The 21,715-nt window shown below is 55.1% G+C and overlaps 2 protein-coding genes across 4 annotated transcripts; both read left to right on the forward strand.

Moving 5' to 3' along the window:
- The first annotated feature begins 1,016 nt into the window (after positions 1–1,016).
- LOC121496122 (transmembrane emp24 domain-containing protein 9) lies at positions 1,017–4,417 on the forward strand. The gene is made up of 5 exons (XM_041764408.1): positions 1,017–1,232; positions 1,365–1,465; positions 2,281–2,406; positions 2,767–2,913; positions 3,543–4,417. Exons 1-5 carry the CDS (start codon positions 1,049–1,051, stop codon positions 3,690–3,692), a joined length of 708 nt encoding a protein of 235 aa, XP_041620342.1. The 5' UTR covers positions 1,017–1,048; the 3' UTR covers positions 3,693–4,417.
- A 3,260-nt stretch (positions 4,418–7,677) lies between these two features.
- B4GALT7 (beta-1,4-galactosyltransferase 7) lies at positions 7,678–16,611 on the forward strand. Of its 3 annotated transcripts, XM_041763985.1 has the most exons (7): positions 7,686–7,833; positions 9,487–9,648; positions 11,182–11,544; positions 14,113–14,338; positions 15,155–15,238; positions 15,447–15,551; positions 15,946–16,611. In XM_041763985.1, the coding sequence occupies exons 1-7, from the start codon at positions 7,784–7,786 to the stop codon at positions 16,099–16,101; spliced, it is 1,146 nt and encodes a 381-aa protein (XP_041619919.1). In that variant the 5' UTR covers positions 7,686–7,783; the 3' UTR covers positions 16,102–16,611. The 3 variants fall into 3 exon arrangements, with proteins under 3 accessions (XP_041619920.1, XP_041619919.1, XP_041619921.1); XM_041763986.1 differs by lacking the exon at positions 9,487–9,648 and having other exon boundaries at positions 7,678–7,833; XM_041763987.1 differs by lacking the exons at positions 7,686–7,833; positions 9,487–9,648 and adding an exon at positions 9,693–10,897.
- Positions 16,612–21,715: the final 5,104 nt, after the last annotated feature.

Here is a 21,715-nt window from a genome sequence, read left to right on the forward strand (position 1 = left end):
ATAAAATAATAAATAAATAAAATCTTAAAAAAAACAAAAACATCATCCTTAAACTTCCCTCTCCAGGGCCAAATGAAAGAACAAAAAGAACCCAAATTAGAGAGAAAACCTCCAACTTCTATGAAATCTTAAGGTGGCACAATCAGAAACTGCTAACTCCGAAGAGCTGCCAAAATCCACTGGAATTGGGTGAAATCCAGGAGGGGTATGGAGGGCAGACCCAGACTTCTGGATCTCACATTGAGTGCCGAGCCCTCTGACACGGACGACTGTGCCCCCAAGACCTTCACAATTATGCCTTTACCTGCGGGCTCAGAACCACGTTCTGGAGAGGAGCCACCAGGGCGCAGCTCCGGCAGCAGAGTCCACGTGGATGACGTCTGAGCCTGGGATTATACAGACCAGATCAGACTCGATGTAGAAGTGGCTGGGTTTTGGAAGGCAAAGAAGTGGTAAAGGAAGTCTCTAGGCTTAAAAAAAAAAATTTTTTTTTAAAGATTTTATTTATTTATTCATGAGAGACACAGGCAGAGGGAGAAGCAGGCTCCATACAGGGAGCCTGATGTGGGACTAGACCCGGGGTCTCCAGGATCAGGCCCTGGGCTGCCCTTAAAAAAATTTTTTTCGAAGATAAGCTGGTGCACTGTTGGTGTTACTTTTTCAAAGTTCAAGTTTTTAAAAATAGAAAGTTCAGAGTTTCGCACGCAGAGATGTCAAGTCAGGGATCCTCGGCTTCAATCCTGTATCTGCTCATAATTCATTTTGCGACCGCAAACTGTGTTACTTGCAGCATCTGTAAAAAGCTGATAAACATTAGTAGTCACCTGCCCGCCACTGCGATCTATGAAAAGAAAGTTTCAATTCTGAGGTCTCAATTAGGTTGCAGGCAGAAGCTGCTCTCCAATCAGATACTGCCTCGCCGTGGCCGTGGGGCATCTCGGGACTTGTAGTCCAGCTGGTCGAACTCGCTGTCCCAGCAGACCCCGCGGCGGCGGCGGCAGGGCTACGTGGCGCCGCCGGCTGCGGTTGCGCCGGCAGGTGGGGCAAGATGGCCGCGGAGCAGGGCATGAGGGTCGTCGGTCCCCGGCCTGGAGCTGGACTGGGGCGGGTGATTCGGGCCCTCTTGCTGCTGCTGTGTTTTGCGGCCCGCGGAGGCGCGCTTTACTTCCACATCGGGGAGACCGAAAAGAAGTGCTTTATTGAGGAGATTCCGGACGAGACCATGGTTATAGGTGCGGGCCGAAGGGAGAGCTGGGACCGAGACCTTCCTTGGTGTTGGGGCGGGGGGTGCGGGGGGTCCGCCGGGAGCCGACTCCACCCCGCCTCGCGCTTGTCTGACCCGGGTCCGCCCCACTCCCCTCCAGGAAACTACCGGACGCAGCTGTATGACAAGCAGCGGGAGGAGTACCAGCCGGCCACCCCCGGGCTGGGCATGTTCGTGGAGGTGAAGGACCCGGAGGACAAGGTGAGCCGGCCCCTCAGCCCCGCCGAGCCCTGCGCTCTGCACTTGAGCGCCAGAGCCGGCGGCCGCTGGCACTTCCGCTCCTCCTCGCCGCAGCCGCCAAACTGCTGAAGAGACTTGGGGTGTTGGTGAGAAGATCCCGGGTTTTCGCTCTAGGCCACACCTGGGCTGCTGCAGGGCTAGCGGCTCCTCTCGGTTTCTTGCCGGCTGCTGCAGGACTCGGCCGAGTCCCTTGCCTGCCCGGAGCCTTTTCTCCTGCTCTGTGAAGTGGAAACTCCCCTGCCTTGTAGGCGTGGTTGGTGCCTTCACGGTGGTGCTGGCCATCAAAGAATTGTGGTAACTCTCACGCTGTGACCTATGACGTATAGGCTTTAGGAGGTCGTTCAACAGGGTGCTTTCCAAACGAACGAGTAGCTTTGAATTTCGATAAATAGGGATATTAAAATAAAGCAAAACAAATCTTTAGTTGTTACCTTTCATTTAAAAAAAATAAACCACATCAAAAGAGCGGAAATGGTAGCAGCTCTGAATAAAGCAAGGGGACAGGACCCGTGGGCAGAAAGAGCTGCAGGTAGCTGCTCTAAATAAAAAGCCCTTCCCAGGAGCAGTCACGTGTCAGCTTCATCTCAGACTCTTCACCCATGCCCCAGAAAGTTCTCAGACAAGCTTTTGGCAACTGCTGCTGAGCAGCTCTGGACCTTTTAGTGTGAGGTCCCTAAGGCTCTGTTTGCCAACTTTTGAGGCACTGAGAGCCTGAAGCTCTTTCCTTCCAGTAGCTCCCTCCGCAGTAACACTCACTTGAAGGCTTTTCTCTCCAGGTCATCCTGGCCCGGCAGTATGGCTCTGAAGGAAGGTTCACTTTCACCTCCCATACCCCAGGTGAACACCAGATCTGTCTTCACTCCAATTCCACTAAGTTCTCCCTTTTTGCTGGAGGCATGCTGGTGAGTTGGAACCACATGGGATTTGTAGCTTACAATCTCTATACCCTGATCAGGACTGGAGACTTGGTGCTTTGGTTGTGAGAGGAGTATGTTGGATTTTGTGTTTCCTAATACATCTGGGTTTCCAGTGAAGAGCCAAGCACAGTTGCCAAGCCCCTCATGTATGCCTTGGACCAAGTATTAGCCAAGCTGATTCTTGCCTGTTTTCCCAGAAACCCACAGGGCTAGACACTGAGGAGGCCTCAGTCAGCATTGGCTAAATGCACAAATGAAGGAAAGTGGGGGACCAGCTGTTAGTTCCTGGCAGGAAGATGGAGCAGAGCTGCCTGATTTCTTCTTATCGTCCTTCTCTGTCCTCAGAGAGTTCACCTGGACATCCAGGTGGGAGAACATGCCAACGACTATGCAGAAATTGCTGCCAAAGACAAGTTGAGTGAGTTGCAGCTCCGAGTGAGACAGCTGGTGGAGCAGGTGGAGCAGATCCAGAAAGAGCAGAACTACCAACGGGTATGTCGGGCCGGGGGCTGCTAGGTGGGCTTCTTCCCGGAAGCCTTCAGGCTCAGCCAGAAGTTGCATGCCTGCAAGGTTCATTAGGAAACTTCAGGGGAGGGATCCCTGGGTGGCGCAGCGGTTTGGCGCCTGCCTTTGGCCCAGGGCGCGATCCTGGAGACCTGGGATCGAATCCCACGTTGGGCTCCCGGTGCATGGAGCCTGCTTCTCCCTCTGCCTGTGTCTCTGCCTCTCTCTCTCTCTCTGTGACTATCATAAATAAATAAATTTAAAAAAAAAATGTTTAAAAAAAAAAGGAAACTCAGGGGACTTACCCTTCTGTGCTGCTTTGCAAGTTTAAAAGATGGGGTGGGTATTACTAACTCCAGTTTGTAACCAAGGAGACAGGCTCTCAGGAGGCTGTCATTCTTCTAAATCACAGTGACACGTGCACAGTGACAAAAGCAGGAACTGATACTAATGCCTTAGGTGTTTTTTCCATGGCTATAGGTGTTTCTAAGACCAGCTATTTCAAACTCACTTTGGTCTGGGAGCCAGGGTGGTACCATGAATGAATCTAGCAGTTAGAGTGGCACCAGGTGGTGCCCAGCAAACTTAGGCTCCTCTTCCCTTCTCTCTTCCCACAGTGGCGAGAGGAGCGCTTCCGGCAGACCAGCGAGAGCACCAACCAGCGGGTGCTGTGGTGGTCCATTCTGCAGACCCTCATCCTCGTAGCCATTGGTGTCTGGCAGATGCGGCACCTCAAAAGTTTCTTTGAAGCGAAGAAGCTGGTGTAGCCATCCCAGGCCTCAACAGACCATCCCTCCTCCTCCGAGGCTGTGGGAGAAAGGGCCTCCTGGAACTGATTTCTCTGTGGCAGGAGGACTGGTTCCAACCCGTGGATATATTGGAGGGGGCAGGGCTACAGGCACCCGAGGCACAAGCTTAGGGCAGCAGCTTGCTTGGCTGGCTACTACTGAGCAGGTGGTGGGGTCAAGCCTGCCCCCTTCCCTGGGCTCTGAGCCCTTTGCAGTAATCATCCAGGGGCTGGTGAAGCCACTGGGAGCCTCATTGGCACCTCAGAATCATAGTGTTACTGATCAGGGATGTGAGACTGTTGTCTGGGGTGGCTGGGGGGAGGGGAGTGGGTGGGCAAGCCAGTCTTTTTTTCTGTCTTCCTTTGCTAACTTGGGATTTTGAGCAGGTTGGGGTGTGCCTGTGATTCCCTGCCACCCTGGGAACCACTATACCCTCCTTGGGCCCAGACTGCTGATCCAGGGTAGGGTGTGTGTGTGTCAGTGGAGGGTGGGGTGGAGGGGGTTGCAGTGTGGGAAAGTAGCTCTGAGGTTGACCTCAGCTTCTCAGCATAGTTGTCCTTTGGGGAGCTTGAGGAACTGGGGTCAGGCCAAGCAGAGGCCTTGGTGCTGGTTGGGGATGGGGCCTGCAGAGTCTTAGTTACTGATTTCATTTTCAATAAGTCTAGGTTTGTTATATTGGTTTCCCAATAAAAAAAGAAAATTGATGATTTGTCCAGAGTAAAGTTACTGTACTGTCAGTGGCTATAACACGGAGGAGTTCAGGGAATGTCATCAGTTCTTCCACTGTGTGAAGCACTTCATATTCCAAGATGAAAACCCACCCGTGGGCTTTATCCTTTCTGTCCTCTCTCCACCTTGTCGCAGGGGATAGTGGGTTTACCTAAGACTATAAAACAGGTGAATTGTGGGCTTGGTGCTCAAACTGACAGCATTTTCCTCTGTGTCCGCTCCCTTGTGACACAAGTGCCCTCCCTGCATTTCCAAAGTAAATGGATAGCACTGTCATGGTGCTGCCAGGAAGTACCTCATTCAAGAAGGTAGCATGTGTTGAACAGAAAAAGGCTGCAGGTTTGGGAAGGGCAGAAATCCCTGCGCTGGTGGGCATGAGGATGCTGATGGTCATAACCAATAGCACGGGATTTTGGCAAGGACCTTGGAGAGGAAAGATTCTGATGGAAGAAGGCAGAGCTGGGGGCGTGGGAAGCAATAGCAGATGGAGGTCAATAGGCATTGTTTCCATGAATTCGGGAAGGGGGTTTAAGGAAGCTTATGTTAGGGAAGGTTGGTCAGAATTAGAAAACATTCGGGGACGCCTGGGTGGCTCAGCAGTTGAGTGCCTGTCTTCAACCCAGGGTGTGATCCTGGAGACCCAGGATCAAGTCCCACATCGGGCTCCCTGCATGGAGCCTGCTTCTCCCTCTGCCTGTGTCTCTGCCCCTCTCTTTGTGTGTCTCTCATGAATGAATAAAATCTTTTTAAAAATTAAAAATAAATAAAAATGCTTTCTAAAAACAGCTTTGTAATTACAGAAAAATTGTAATAATAGTTCCCCCCCCCCATTACTAATGCCTTGCATTAGCATGATACATTTGTTAAACACTAGCAATACATTATTTTTAAAATCCATACCAAATGCAAATTTCCTTAGCCATCACCTAATGCCCTTTTTCTGTTTCAGGATCCTACCCAGGGCACCACATCACATTTAGCCCCTTCTTGGCTGTGACTTTCTCAGACTTTCCTTGTTTTTTATTACCTTGACAATTTTTAGGAGTACTATTCAGGTTTTTTGTAGAATTTCCTTCAGTTGGGATGTGTCGGTTTTTCTCATGATTAGACAGAAGTTCTGAGTGTTTTGAAAGAAAGATCAGAAATGTGCCGTTGTCATCCCATCCTATCTAGGATGCTTATCAACTTGACTGTGGGTGTCACTGTTTAAGATAGGATTTTTATGTGAAATCTTATTTTTTTTAAAAGATTTTTTTATTTATTTGTCCATGAGAGACAGAGAGAGGCACACAGGCAGAGGGATAAGCAGGCTCCATGCAGGGAGCCGGACGCAGGACTTGATCCCCGGTCTCCAGGATCAGGTCCTGGGCCCAAGGCAGCGCTAAACCGCTGAGCCACGCTAAACCGCTGAGCCACCCGGGCTGCCCAAAATCTTATTTTTTTGAACGATCTTATTTTATTTATTTGAGAGACTGAGCATGAGCTGAGGGAGGGGCAGGAGAGGGAGAGCTCTATCCCAGGACTCAGGGATCACGACCTGAGCTGAAGACAGACACTTAACCGATTGAGCCGCCCAGACGCCCCTGAAATCTGATTTCTTGAGACAGATCTGATGCCAGTTGGGCTTCATTGTGATGGACAATGAACTGGACCAAATGGTAGGTGTCCCCTTTAGATGGGCTTATACTCTCAGGTCCTAATGCCACCTTTCCTGCTTCCATTATTGGCCTGACCTGGCTGGTCTCTGCAAGGGGTCAATCAGCCTTGCCTTTGTCATCAGCCAAAGCTAGGCTGCATTTGCCATGGTTCTGTTCTAGAGTGCAGGGCAGAGGCAGAGTTCAACAAGGTCCCTGGTGGGTTGTACACCAGGTGTAAGGGAGAAAGGGAGCTGCTGGGGATGATCACATTTCTCACCTAAGGAAAGTCCTTTTGCAAGCACAGTGGTTGAGACCACAGACTGTGCAACCAATGCGTTTTGATTTACACCCTGAACTGCCTCTCTGTGCCCCGGTCTTTCAAGTGGGCATAGTAAGGTCATTGCCCATAAGGACTGAATGACAAAACAGCAGTAAAGAACTTAGAACAATGACTGGCACATAGAACTCAATAGATGTTAGCTATTTATTAGAGAACTTTACATTTGCCTGAAGAGCAGGGGAGATTAAGCCGAAGGACTCTGTTACTGTCTTTTCCTAGGTGGGAGGCTGGCCCATCCAGGCAAGTTCCCACTGTGCCAGGGCAGACATACGAAATCTTAGGGGCACCTGGGTGGCCCACGCCTTTGGCTCAGACGTGATCCTGGGGTCCTGGGATCGAGTCTCACATCCGGCTCCCCGGAGGGCGCCTGCTTCTCCCTCTGCCTATGTCTCTGCCTGTATGTCCCTCATGAATAAATAAATAAAATCTTTTTTAAAAAACTCTATCTTGGGATCCCTGGGTGGCGCAGCGGTTTGGCGCCTGCCTTTGGCCCAGGGCGCGATCCTGGAGACCCGGGATCGAATCCCACATCGGGCTCCCGGTGCATGGAGCCTGCTTCTCCCTCTGCCTGTGTCTCTGCCTCTCTCTATCTCTCTGTGACTATCATAAATTAAAAAAATAAATAAATAAATAAAAAACTCTATCTTACTCCGTCTTCCGTGCTCACCTCAGCTCCAGCAAAGCGGTAACGGCCGCCGGTGACAGAGCGCGAGGTGCCCAGCAGCCTACCAAGTGTTCGCGGTTTTCCCACCGCAGCAACCAAGTAGATAAACTATTTATACGCTCAGATGCAAGGAGATGGTGCCTTGGCCCCACAGGCAGCTGAACTGGCAGAGGGAGGTTTCCCACGCGGCGAGGGTGTCTCCGGGGCCTGGCTCCTCCGAGTCCTTGGGGTACTGCCCGGGCCGAGCCTGAGCCCCGAGCCCGGCCTCGCCCCCAGCCCCGCGTGCAGCGGAGGAAGCAGGCGCCTCCCCGCGGGGCCGGGAGGAGCCGGAGGAGGATGCGCACCCTCCCGGAGCGCCGGTGTGGCAGTCTGGAGTCTCTCACCGGTCCCACGCCGGCCCGGTGCCTTGCGCTCGCTCCGGGCTCTCGGGCTGTCGGGAGAACCCGCGGGCCCCCGGGCGGGCGGCAGCTGGCGGGCGGCGCTGGGGCGCCTGGGCCGTCCTCGCACGCGGAACCTTTCCGGAGACGGCTCCGGGGAGCGGCCGGCGCGGCTGCAGCGGCGGACCCGGCGGACCCGGCGGACCGAGGGGCGGGGCGGACCGGCCGGGGCGGGGCGGGAGGCGGAGGCGCCGCGTAGGCCGGGGAGGCCCGGCCGGCCCGGCTGGGAGCTCGAGTCCCATGCGCCGCCACCTCCCCCCACGATGTTCCCCTCCCGGAGGAAAGCGGCGCCTTTGCCCTGGGAGGACGGCAGGTGAGCGGCGGCGGCCGGCGCGGGCCCCGTCCTCCCGGGTGCCGATCCTTTCCGGGCCGCCCCGCGGGATCCGGAGCCCGAGGCCGTCGCGTCCCCGCCTGCGGGGCTTCCTGAGGGTCTGTGGTTCTCTTTGGGGGTCCCTGTGTGTCTGTGCCTGCGGGGCGCCGTGTCTCTGCGATGACCTCCCCTTGCGAGTCCCTGTCCCCCGGTAGAGGTCTCTGCGCCGTTTCCGCACCGGCGTGTGTCTCCGCGCGGGTCTCCGACTGCGGTGGCCTCGCCACTGGGTCTGTCGTTCTGTCTGCCGCTGGCCCCTTGCCCCTTGCCCTGGTCTCCGCAGCCCGGGACCCTGCCGGTCTCACGCCTCCCCAGCCCCGGCGGCCTGCCAGCCTCTTCCCCGACAGAACTGCGAGCGCCGAGCCTGGCAGGCAGGCCCCTGCCCGCGCGTACTAGGCGCTCGGCCCGCGTGTGCTGGTTCATTTCCGGGGCGGCTGGACTGAGCGGGTCCCGCTCCAGGTGTTGGGTGTGCGCTTGGTCCAGACCTTAGCCGATGATGTTTTCCACCAAAGCAGAATGGGGGGGGGGGGGGCGGGCAGGGGAGCTCTTTGCCCACCTAGATTTGGGAGGACAGCCACACTCATTCTTCAGATGTGCCCCCCCCAGTCTTCTCACCCCAAACACGGAGAGTGGGTCTCCACCTATCCAGCGAATGACATTTGGGTTTACCAGGTGCCAAAGATTCTGGAATATAGTGGGCACCACTCTTTGGTTTGGAGGGATTTTTCCGACAGTGTGGAAGGAGGAAGACAGGAATCTAGTAGAAGGAAAGCCTGGACCGTGGAGTCAGCCCTGGGCGGGAATCCTCTTTATGGGCCATGTGACCAGAAACAGATCACTTAATCTTTCTGACCTCAGCTTTTCCACCTCTGAAACAGGGATCATAATATGTACGCTGCAGGGCTGGGTGAGGAGTAAAAGAGACCACGAATGTAAGACTCTTGACACTGTGCCTGGCACAGAAGGAGGTGTCTTCTAGTTCCCTTTGCAGTTGGGAGGTGCTGTGACCAGAGCGGCTGATATTCTAACTTGTACCACTAAGATTTGTGTAAGGGAGGAAAAGGAAGGTGATGGAGGAGAACTTCCATTCTCTGATCCCTTCCTATAAACCTTTGGAATATACATGTGTTCCCCCAAAAAGTTACCCAGGTCGATTCCTGCTTTGGACACAGGGCTACAAAAGTCCATGCAACAGATACGGGCTAGTGTGGCCTTTAAGAGTGCTGGCTCTGGGGCCAGCCTGCCTGGATTGGAATCTGCCTTTTCTAGCCTCAGGCACAGGTTGATGAAGACAAAACCGCATCTGGTCTACCCATCATAGCAGGGTGCCCTGGCCTGGGAGCACCTGGGACTGCAGGTCTGGAGTCTGCCACCAGGTGGCACCAGGAGTGTTTTCAGTGTCCGCTATCCTGAGGATTTGAGATTTGGCTCCAAATTTAGTTGCTCAGCCATTTGGGCCCTTAGAGCCCAGGACAAGATTGCCCATGAGAACCTGATCCTGAAAGAGAAGCTGGACTGAAGGAACAGCATGTGAAACTGCACAGAATGCCCAGTCCGTGCCACACCCCTGGATAACGGTCACTGCTTCTTTTCCTGAAGGTGGGATGTTTCCTCATGTCCATATCCCGGGTCTCCATCCCACCCCCAGAAAGAGGCCCGAGGGCGAGAGAGAATCTGTAGAGGTTCCAGCCTTCCCAGGCCACTGGCAGGATTGGGCTCCCCTCCTCCCCAGCGGAAACCCCCACCACAGGACAATGGGGGGTAAGTCAGAAGCCTTGTCAGGGTGCCTTACCTGGCCACCTCTCTGCTGTGTGAGGGACCTGGCTTCCTTCCGGGTTGCTGGCTTCCAGGTTGGCAGTTATGCTCTAGAGGAAGTCAGGAGTTGGTGTGGCTGTGGTGTGTGACTCAAAGCATGCCCCTGACTGCTTGAACCTTCCTGTAACTCACTTAGCAAGCCCTCTGCTGTCTAAACTGGGGCCACAGGCAGGAACCGACTACTCATGGAGAAGATGAGCAGGGACACAAGTGAGTACAGAACTCTAAGTGTTTCAAAGAGGAAAGGACCAGATGCCACGGAGGGGGCACGTGTATCCATTTGTGTGCACGCAGAGGGGTGGGCAGTGCTGGTGCTGGCATTGGAGTTGAGGCGGAGGGACCGAGCTGGCCATACATAGGAGTTTGACCCTGAGAGATGAGAGGGGGGCTTCCAGGAAGATGAGCTGAGGAAGAGCACTGCAGGCAGAAGTGGCAGGCCAAGTGAGCACTGGCACAGGAGGGAAAATGGTGAGTGGCGGAAGCCCTGGGTTACCCCATACACGCCGTCTGAGTGGTAGGGAGCAGGTGGGGGACGAGTCAATACCACCTGCTATACCTCACTGGAGGCTAGAAAGCCAAGCGTTCTGCAGGTTATTTCAGGGAGTGTAGGTAGAGAACTCTTTCTTTTCCTGAGACTGTTCGGCTCCTTCATGCTCCTCTGCAAAGCAATCAGGTGAATCCCACCTCCTGACCCGGAGGGCAGCCTCTCCCAGCACTCCGTGTGTCCGAGCTACACCTGGCCTGGGCTCCATACCCGGCCCTCGTCCTTCTTTCCCTCTCCCAGCTCTCATCACTTGTCACATGGGCTGCACCTTGGACCAAAGCTTTTTGAGACCCATTCAGTGAACTGCCACTGTCAGTATGGACCTTGCGGGTTTTAGAGGGCAGATTCAATCTTCCCAGAGTCAACTTAGGTCTTTTCCCTGGGACTGATGTCAGCACGGGGCCCCGCCATGGGGATCTTTCTGGCGTGAGCAGCAGGCTGAAGCCAAGGTTTCAGCTGGGGGCCAACTGACAGGGGAAGGAGGTTGGAAGGCAGTGGGTGGGATCTGCAGGGGGGAGGGGGCTCCTGCTCCTGCCATGGGCTCTGGTTCTGGACCTTCAGCCATTGTCCTGGGAACGGGCAGGTGCCAAGGATGAGTCTCATCCCTGTCCTCCAGCAGCTCTCCATCTGCCCTGCATCCACAAACAGAAAGTAAGGGGGTGTGAAGGAACTGGGGCAGCTCCTCCCTGGGGTGGGAGGGCTTCCTGGGAGTGGGGTGAAGCAAGCTAGGCCGGGAGCAGGGAGCAGGGAGCAGGACTCTGATGCGTGGTAGGTAGCAGCATGACCAACATCACTGGAGCGGCTTCTGCACTAACTCGCAGGCGCTTGGGGCAGACCCGTCCTGTGTGCTCCACTCCTGGGGAGGCCGGTGGAGGGCCTGTCAGTGGGCCCCGGCTCCACCCGCCCTTCTGACCCTGTCCCGGCTCTTGTCCCAGGTCCAGGCTGGTCCCCGGCGGCCTCCCCCGGAAATGCTCCGTCTTCCACCTCTTCGTGGCCTGTCTCTCACTGGGCTTCCTCTCCCTGCTCTGGCTGCAGCTCAGCTGCTCCGGGGACGTGACCCGGGTAGCCAGGGGACAAGGGCAGGAGACCCCGGGCCCACCCCGGACCTGCCCCCCGGAGCCGCCGCCCGAGCGCTGGGACGAAGACGCGTCCTGGAGCCCCCACCGCCTGGCGGTGCTGGTGCCCTTCCGCGAGCGCTTCGAGGAGCTCCTGGTCTTCGTGCCACACCTGCACCGCTTCCTGAGCAGGAAGAAGATCCCGCACCACATCTATGTGCTCAACCAGGTGGACCACTTCCGGTAGGGCCTCTCCCCGCCGATTCCTCCCTTCCCACGGGGGGCAGTGCCCAGTGGGCCTCTGGCCTCCCAAAGGGCTTCCCTCCCCATCCCTGGGCAGTGGCAGGAGGGGGGAGCCGTAAACCCTTCTCGCCAGTGTGACGTTAATTTGACAGCAGGGTTTAGAGCTAAGGAGGATCCTGATCTGATAGCAGTTTTGAAAAAGGAATCCCTTTTACCCAGACAGAAGGGGTGGGGAGACCCGCTGGGTGGGGGAGGTGCTGGTGTCTTGGCTCTGGGGCCCCACGGGTGGAGGGTGGAGAGACATAATGGGGAGAGAGCGCACACAGCTTTCTAGTAGAATGGCTGCAGGGCCGAGGGAGAGGGAGGGTCAAGAGCACCGCCTGGAAGTAGTTCACAGTCTGGTGTTACCCTGAGATCCGTGCCCTTTCCCGCACTGCTCCCTCCCACCAGCCAGTCCACATGTCTCCCACCCCACCTCCACCTCCTTTTCCTCCACCTTGCTCCGCTGGGGAGACAGGTTCACCCCCAACCCTTCAGGCCACAGTTCTCCCAGTTTTCATGGCCCACCCTCCTGGTCCTCACTTCCTCCTCCCGCAGCTTGGATTCCGTGGTCCACCGTTAGCATCAGTCCCCGGCACAGCTCCACACCTGCACCTGGGTGGCTGGATGTAGTTGGAGACTTTGCTCACTCGTCCCCCTAGCCATGAGCCCTGGCCCAGGAAGCCCCGCAGGCCTGCCTGGAAGCCTTGCGTTCCCCTGGCCTGCTGCCTGTCCCTCTGTGAGGCAGCTTTGCACCCTTTCTCTGCATCGCCTTTTCCTCAGCCTCAGCTGGTGACTGCTTCCTGTTTGAGAAAACAACCAGCTTGGAAGAGAGCATGCCCAAGTGCCCACCAGCCTCCTTGCAGGCGGACGAGGCTCCCGCCATGCTGGGGATGCCCTGTCCCAGCGCTTCCGCTCGGGCCCTGGACCCCCTTCTCACTGTGGCTCCCCAGCCCCGGCTCCTTTATCTCCCGCATAATCCATTTTTCTTCTCTCCTGGAGCATTCGCATCAGCAAAACCGCACTGAAATAGCTCCCTTCCAAAGAAAAAAAGAGAAAAGACCCCATGACCTCCCATCACTTGCTTTTCTATGCTCCCCTTTATAGCAGAACTCCCCCCCTCTCGGTCTCTCCGGAACCTGTTCCACCCAGACTTTTACCTCCATCGTGGCACTAAAAAGGCTCACATCATCAGTGAGCCCACTGCATTAACCCAAGCCCTGTTCTCAGCCTTCATCCCATCCACCGCCCCCCCATCTCCCCGCCTCACCCCACCCCCCTTAGCATTTGCATTTGCCAACCGGGTTACTTCTTCCTTCTTAAAACACCTCTGGTTGGCTTCTGAGACAGCAGTCTGCTTGTCCTTCCTCACTGCCCTCCACCACGCCCTTTGCTGGTTCTGCCTCACCTCCCTGACGTCTCGGCCCTGGTGTTCTTGGGGCTCAGTGCTTGGGCATCCTCTTCTCTGGCTCCAGTCACTCCCTGGATGTCATCCCATCTCCTGGCATTAGACCCCATCCATACCCTGCTGACCCCTGAGTCTGTGTTCCCAGCCCAGACCTCTCTCCTGACCTCCAGACCCGCACGTGCAACCAACCACCTGTGTCAACCTCCATCTGGGAGTCTTGGGCATCCCAAGCTTCATGTGATCAAAACTATTTCTGATTTCCTACCCACCCCCTTCCCCGTTTCAGGAGATGGCCGCTCCTCTCTTCCCTCACACATCGCATCCCATCTCTCAGAATACATCTAGAATCTGCCCACTTCTCACCACCTCCCTGAGCTAAATTACCAGTATCTCCTGACTATATTAGTGTGGTAGCCTCCCAGCCCGACTCCCCACTTCCACCCCTGACTCTCCCACCTCAACACCCCAGCTACAGCAATCCTGTGATACCCAAGGTCACAGCATGTCCTGCCTCTGCTTGAAGGCCTGCAGTGGCTCCTGCATCTTAATCTGGGTTGCAGCCCCTGCCGACTGCATCCCTTAAGCCCTCCTGGGTCCCTCTGCTTTGGCCGTGGCTTCTGTTCCTGCCTCGGACCTTGGTGGCTGCTCTCACCTCTGCTCAGAGCCCCATTCTACTTATGCCCTTCTGGCTCGTTCCCTCAGGCCTTCTCATGCTACCCCATTCCCCAGGCCCTCGCTGACCAACCCCCCTGCCCCACCCCAACCCCAGCATGCTCTCCCCTCCTCGCCCTACTCTTCTTTTCTCCATGGAGGAATGGCCTGGCTGGGTACATATTTACTGATCTGTGTCTCCTCTCGTTAGAATGTCAGCTCCTGGAGGGCAGGGCTCTGATTTGTCAGTGCCGTGACTCCAATGACCCAGACGGTTTCTGGCACATAGCAGGTGCTCGATAGACATTTGTGAGACAAGTGGAGGGCAGCCCCACAGGGGAGTCAGCATCAGGCAGGGGGGCCCGACAGGTGCCAGGGGCTGAGTACCACAGAGGGCAGACTCTCACTCAGTGTGGGGAGAATGAGCTCACTGCCCCTGGCCCCAGCTCAGCCCTGGCCTCCCTGTGCAGGTTCAACCGGGCGGCCCTCATCAATGTGGGCTTCCTGGAGAGCAGCAACAGCACGGACTACATCGCCATGCACGACGTGGACCTGCTCCCCCTCAATGAGGAGCTGGACTATGGCTTCCCTGAGGCCGGGCCCTTCCATGTGGCTTCCCCGGAGCTGCACCCACTCTACCACTACAAGACCTACGTGGGCGGGATCCTGCTGCTTTCTAAGCAGCACTACCAGCTGGTGAGGCCCCGCGCGGCTCGGGGGTCGGGCATTGGCAGGAGCCACAGCAGTCTTGGGACCCAGCAGATAGAGGAGTCCTGCCCAGGCCCATCACAGGAGCCCAGGAGCAGGGCCGAGTGAGTCCGTCAGGGAGGATTCTGTACAAGCTGGCTTCATAAGACTTGGGATTCGTAGGCTCTCAAAGTGGACCAGTCTGGGCAGGGGCAGGGGCTGGCTTCAGGTGTGGCTGGCCCAGCCTCTCAGACAGTGTCCCCGGGATGCCATTTCAACTGCCATCTGGCTTTCTCCAGAGGGTGTTTACTTCCAGACATCCAAGGTGATCAAGTGACTTAGACCCCTGCCTCTTGTCCCTCTCTCCAGGCTGTGGCTAAAGCCAGCTTTATGTAAACAAAGCCCCAAATCTAGTGGCAAACAGAGGTGTCTGCCACAGAGCCCCAGCATCCCTCTCCCCATGGAAGGACATCAAGGCAGAGCCTCCCTGGGGAGAAATGGGGGTATGAGGCAGGCAGAGGCCATGCAGGAGGTGCCACTTCTGCCCGTCACCATCTCCCCCAAGAGGTGTCCTCCCACCAGTCAGACATTTTTGAGAAACCAGCAATCTCACCCAAGTTCAGGACCCCATCAGAACAGGCAGAGGGACTGGGCTGTGGTGGTCATTCCGCAGTGCCACAGCGGCAGGCACCGAAGGCACCCGGGTGCCCATGAGGGCCTCCAGCAGAGGACGAGCAGGGGGCTTTGGCCCACTCCCAAGTGCTAGGATACCGGAGAGTGCCCCAGCAAGGATGGGGCAAGTGATGTTCCCTGTCTCTGTGTCAGTGCAACGGGATGTCCAACCGCTTCTGGGGCTGGGGCCGTGAAGATGATGAGTTCTACCGGCGCATCAAAGGGGCCGGACTGCAGGTAATGCCCTCTGCAGGGCCCCCCACCTCCTCAGCGTTTGGGGCTGCCCTGAGGTTCCCTTCTCTGCCCTCCGATGCAGTTCCCTGGGCTTGGAGGTTGCTCCCTGCCTGCAGCCTGGTGCTGGGGCCAGTGGGGACCCCAGAAGACTAGTGGTGAGGGCCAGGGCTCCAGGAGGGCAGCCTGACCCAACTTCCTTTGGCCTTCTTAGCTTTTCCGCCCTTCGGGAATCACAACCGGGTACAAGACATTTCGCCACCTGCATGACCCCGCCTGGCGGAAGAGGGACCAGAAACGCATCGCAGCTCAAAAACAGGTGCTGACTGGTCCCCTACCTGGGGACAGATCTGTGTTATGTGGGGAAGCAGCAGAGCCAAGCCTCTCACCACACTGTCCTCAGGCCCAGCTGGCCCTGGGCTACCCCGCTTGGCCCAGGTCAGGCCCTGAGCATTCTGCCAGGACACTGTGCCCCACTCTGGTGGCTTCCACATGCTTCTGGGCACCATGGGTCAGCAGACACTTTGGGGTCCAGGCAGGCAGGGGCAGGACCCCGCTGTGGGTGACCTGTGACACAGGAACCACCATCCTGCACAGGGCCTCCCTTTTAGAAGCCAGACTGGTCCTTCTCTCCTGCTTACTTGGGGGTACAGTTGGGGCCAGAGGGCAGCCACAAAGCTCTGAGCCGCGCCATCTCCCCCTTTCCTTCCCAGGAGCAATTCAAGGTAGACCGGGAGGGAGGCCTGAGCACCGTGAAGTACCACGTGGATTCCCGCACAGCCCTGTCAGTGGCCGGGGCCCCCTGCACCGTTCTTAACATCCTGTTGGACTGTGACAAGGCTGCCACCCCCTGGTGCACCTTTGTCTGAGCCAGCGTGACAGGAAGGAAGCCTGTGCCCCAAGGCCACACTGCTCCTCAGGCTCAGGACATCAGACCCAGGTTCCCACACCAGGAGGACAACCAAGGTTTGCAGCAGCCCAGCGCCCCCAACGTCCTGAGGCAGGCCTGAGCCAGGACAGGACACGCATGGGCACCCAGATGAGTTGCTAGCAATAAACAGTGTTGGGGAGAGGCTGGAGCGCCCGCCCCTTCCTGCTGCCCTGCTATACCCTCCTTTGCGTGTTCAGACTTGACGGCTTTCCGTTCCTTTCCCAGGACCACGTCGGCAGCAGCCACGCCACCTCCGCTGCTGCCGCCGCGCATGACCAAGACCATCCAGAAGGTTAAAACTGCAGACACCCGTGTGCGAGTTCTACCAAAAGGGAACTGCCAAGACCCGCTGTCACTGGGTGTCACCGTGCAGGGATGGGGGCCTAGTGTTGCTGGATCTTGATTTTTTTTTTTTTTTTTCAAAAGAAACTAGGATTCTGGATTCTTACGTGAAATCAGTTAATTTCTATTTTTTTTAAGACTTTATTTATTAGAGACACAGAGAGAGGCACAGGCAGAGGGAGAAGCAGGCTCCCCATGGGGAGCCTGATGTGGGACTCCATCCCAGGACCCTGGAATCACGACCTGAGCCCAAGGCAGAGGCTCAACTGTTGAGCCACCCAGGCGTCCCAGAAATGGGTTAATTTCTATATGATAGCACATAATCGAAACCTTGGGAAAGTATGGCAGGCCAAACAAAATGTGCTGCGGATCACCAGTTTGTCACCTGTGACTGAGTGACTGAGCAGAAGGGGAGGGGGCAAAATGGCACCTCTCTTAGTGATAAGCTGGCAGGGGGTTGGGGCAGGCCTGGGGACACCAAGGCCAGGAGCAGCTCTGGTGAGAAAGAAGCCAGAGGGCAGGGTCTGGGTGGTCTGATCCCCCACACTCTGATGGTCTCCAGCTCGGGGCGGGGGGGTGGGGGACTGCATCCTGCTACACTGGGATGGACAGAAATAGAGCCATGGACTGGACTCAGGGTAGGTGCAGAATGTGCCAGCAAGGAACTGGCCATAGCTTGAGGGTGGGAGGACCACATTTCTGGGGCGGGCAGAAGAAGATGAGAAGCAGGAGAATCCTGGAGTGTTGCTACAGCATTAGAACAGATTACCACTGATCACACAATGTCCAGGAGAGATGAAGGAGGGGAGCCAGGGGAGACCATGGAATTGGGGAGTGACCTTGGAGGAATAACCTGGAAGAAAGGCTGGGGCCAATAAGAGTGGGAGGTGAGGTGATCTGCAAGGTCGATCACTCCTTCAAGGCATCTGACTGCCAAAGGTTTGGGCCAGAAGTCAGAGAAGTCTTGGAACCAGTTAAGATTGGTTTGTGTAACAATAAACAGAACACCTGAAATGCTAGAAGACAGGATGGACATCTCGGTTCAGGAGACTGGATTCAACAGCTGTGCTCCAAAAAGACGACCTCTTCTGAGGATGATTTGGGCTGCTGTGTGCAGTTGTGTGGGTTGTGCACTGTACCACCGAGCACAGTGTGAAAGAGTGCAATGTATCTCTTCAGATGTATAACAGGGTCCTTGTTATCCTAAACTGACCTCTTGCAGTAATTCAGCTTTACTCTGTAAAATGAGGGGCAAACATGCTGCGATTATAGTGCAAGAGTGGTGGGAGGGACTTTCTCAACTTGAGACCTAGGAGAGGGGAAGGAAGCACTCCCTGTGTGCCAGTTTCTGGACAACCCTGGCTGCATCATCTTAGGACTTCTGTAACCTGGAGGCAGAACGCCAGCCTCTTTGGAGTTGGTGAGAATGAGTGTGCCATCAAAGCCCCCCAGCTCTGTACTCCCTTAGTATGTAGCCACACCCTAAAGAATGGGGAGCTCCCTCCTTGCCACCTGCATGGAGGGAGTAGAATGGAGCTGGGGCACAGCTCCAACCACGTGGCCCCCTACCCCACCATGGCCACTGCCACCACCTCCTTCAAGAAGCCTGTGGACACCGCAGGCCAGGCCTGACACAGCCTAAATGTGCAGCCTCCCTGCCAGCCGGGGGCCTCCCTCAGCCACTCCAGGAGAGGAGGAGAGGTCTGAGCAGTGGCTGGCCAGGGGAGGAAGCAGACAGCCCTGCCACTCCCACAGCACCTCGGCGGCCTGCTCCGCGGAAGGGAACTGACACCCTTGTCTTGCCACCCAGGGTAGGAAATGGATCCAGGACAGAGGACGAAGTGGACCCAGGACACAACAGCAGGTGGCATGGCGTGTGGCCAGCATGGTGGCTCTAATAAAACCTAGCACTTGTTGAGCTTTTACCATGCACATGCATTGCATTCAGGAGGCCTCTCTCTCCCTCATCTAGGCCCCATGCATGAACCTGTCCAATACACGAGGCTGGTGAAACAGAGGTGAGTGGCTTGCCAAGTTCAGAGAGCAGAATACATGGGGGAGCTTGGGATCTGGACCCCAAGACTTTAGCTTCAGAGCCAAATTCCTTCATCCCTGGTCTGTACAGCAGGTGTCAATACACAAATGTTCCTTCCCCTGCAGACCTTCCCTCCCCAGCCGGAGGGAGCCAATGGGAGCGTTAGCCAATGCAATCTGGTGCCCTTCCCACTTCTGGGACAAAGCAGAGCCTGGGGGAGATAGGAAGTGTCTGTGCGCCTCCCACCACCCCCATGCCTCCTCTGCCTGGAGTAAGGTAGGGATTCAGCCTGGAGGGGCCCCTTGGGGCATCAGTGGGATTCACAGCACAGCACTGTGCCTGAGGAGTGGGCCAGAGGTTTGCAGAAGGCCTCCCAAGGAGCCAGGGTCTTGCTGGTGGAGTCACATTGCAGTCATGATGACAGGAAGGGTTCCAGAGGGATCAGCAGGTGCAAGGCAGAGACCCCAGAGACAGCATGTGATGTTGAGGGACCTGGAAGCGGTTCAGGGTGTCCTCGGTACCCTAATGCAGTATAGGCAGGAGGTGGGCAGCAGAAGGAAGGCAAAGCTCAGCCGTGAAGATCTGTGAAGGCCACACTGAGCAACATGCACATTATTCCATGGGTGCAGAACTTTTCTGAGTGGGGAGCCGCATGGTCAGGTCTGCCTTACAGAAAGATCCCTGGGGGGCTGGGCCGGGGGGGGGGGGGCGGGAGCAGGGAGAGCTCAGGCTGAACAAAATGTGATAAGGCCAGGCTGAGACAGGAGGCGAAAGAAGTGGGGTCCCCCAGGGTCTGCAGGAGCCAGGAGCAGGGCATGCCATTGGCCTTCCTTCCTGGAGGGTCTGCCTCCCTGCACATTCTGGCCCAAAAGGCCAAACAGATGGCCACCTGCCTCTTTTAGTTAAGCTCAGCCTTCATACCTTGAGGGCATCTGTTTTAAGGACAAACCAAAGGAAAAGCAACTTCACTTTCAGTTTCCACCTGTAAAGGGCCTGGAGGTCAGGCACTCCCCACCCCACCCTTACAAGGGAACAAATCTCAACAGGAAAACAACCACTTTTCTGGCCTGATGTCTTTTCTCACGCAGGGTTGGTGGATGGTAAGATATTACCCAACCGCAGTTCCCGCTAGCTTTTCTGCCTCACCAAAGGAAGAGGGGACAAAGCTGAGACTTCTGGAAAGGTCACAGCCTAGGGATACACACCCACTTAAATACTGAGATTTCATCATAAAATTAGAAAACACTTCTTCCCTAAAGCCCGTGCCACCAAGTCACCAGGGCTCCGCCAGGACGATAGCAGCTTACAGCTGCAAGAGCTTCCGGGCACAGACTCTTTAAAAGGAAGTTCTGGGGGGCACCTGGGTGGCTGATCCATTGAGCATCTGCCTTCCACTTAGGGCGTGATCCCAGGGTCCTAGAATCAACTCCTGCATCCGGCTCCTCGCAGGGAGTCTGCTTTTCCCTCTGCCTCTCTGAGTATCTCTCATGAATAAATAAAATCTAAAAAAAAAAAAAAAAAAAAAAAAAAAAATCTGGGACACAAAGACAATAGAGGAAAACAAGGACACTGTAAGAATTTAGAAAAAAAACTGGGGACACCTGGGTGGCTCAGCGGTTGAGCATCTCCCTTTGGCTCGGGTCGTGATCCTGGGGTCCTGGGATCGAGTCCCACGTCGGGCTCCCTGCATGGAGCCTGCTTCTCCCTCTGCCTGTGTCTCTGCCTCTCTCTCTGGGTCTCTCATGAATAAATAAATAAAATCTTAAAAAAAAAAAAAAAAACAAAACTTAGAGCCACTAGCACCTAAATCTACAGGAAACATTAAACCAATCCAACTCCTAGCCAGACTAACATCAAACCTCATATTAAAGTTCTGTTTATAAATACCAGTCCCTTTACCCAATAAATCACACACTACAAGCCATGCTAAGAGGCAAGGGGAAAAAAAACCAAACAGAACAGAAGAGCAAGAATCAGAACCAAACTCAGGTATGACACAGATTTGGGGATTACAGACAGGACATTTAAAATAACTATGACTAAAAATAAAATAATAAAATAAAATAAATAAAATAACTATGACTCGTATATTAAGGGCTTGGGATATTATGATTTATTATTTGGGATAATTATGATTTGGTCATTCAGATGACCAGAGGTATTTCTTCTCATATATATGGTCTTCATCCATAGTTCCTGGCTCAGCTCATAAAAATGCTTGGCATTTCCTCAGCAAAAAGAGTAATGAACGCATCTTTTGTTATGATATTTGGTCTCATGTCCTCAGTTCCAGAAATCACTTGAGAGCCATAAAGGTGAAACAGGTGTCTTGTTCTTCATTATAAGCCCCTTTCCACTACAACTGGGTTTATGTTTTTTTGTTCTGTTTTGTTTTTTTGTCTGACAGCTGCACAAGTAGGCAGAGCGGCAAGCAGAGAGAGAGGGAGAGGCAGGCTCCCCAAAGAGCAGGGAGCTCAACTCGGAGCCCAGGATCTTGGGATCCTGACCTGAGCCGAAGGCTGAAACCAACTGACTGAGCCACCCAGCCACCTAATGGTTTTTTGTTGTTGTTGTTGTTATTGTTTTTTAAGATTTATCTATTTATTTATTCATGAGAGACAGAGAGAGAGGGAGAGACACAAGCAGAGAGAGAAGCAGGCTCCATGCCGGAAGCCCGACCTGGGACTCGATCCCGGGACTCAAGGATCACGCCCTGGGCCAAAGGCAGGCGCCAAACCACTGAGCCACCCAGGGATCCCCAAGTTCCTTTCTTTTTAAGCAGACTCCAAACCCAGTGTGGAGCCCCTTGTGGGGCTTGAACTCAAGACCCTGAGATCAAGACCTGAGCTGAGATCAAGAATTGGATTCTCAACTGACAGAGCCACCCAGGTGCCCCTCATTTTTAGCTTGAATAATGTGTGTGTGTGTGTGTGTGTGTAATCCTTTAGGATTTTCTATATATGAGATTATGCAATATGTAAATAGAACTAGTTTTTCTTCTTCCTTTCCAGTATAGGCACCTTTACTTTTTTTAAAGATTATATTTATTTATTTGACAGATAGATAGCACAAGCAGGGGGAGCAGCAGAGGGAGAGGAAGAGGGTGCAGTAGGGAGCCCAATGTGGGGCTTAATCCTAGAACCCCAGAATCATGACCCAAGCTGAAGGCAGATGC

Source organism: Vulpes lagopus, chromosome 7 (genome assembly GCF_018345385.1).
Source record: "Vulpes lagopus strain Blue_001 chromosome 7, ASM1834538v1, whole genome shotgun sequence".
Taxonomy (NCBI): Eukaryota; Metazoa; Chordata; class Mammalia; order Carnivora; family Canidae; genus Vulpes; species Vulpes lagopus.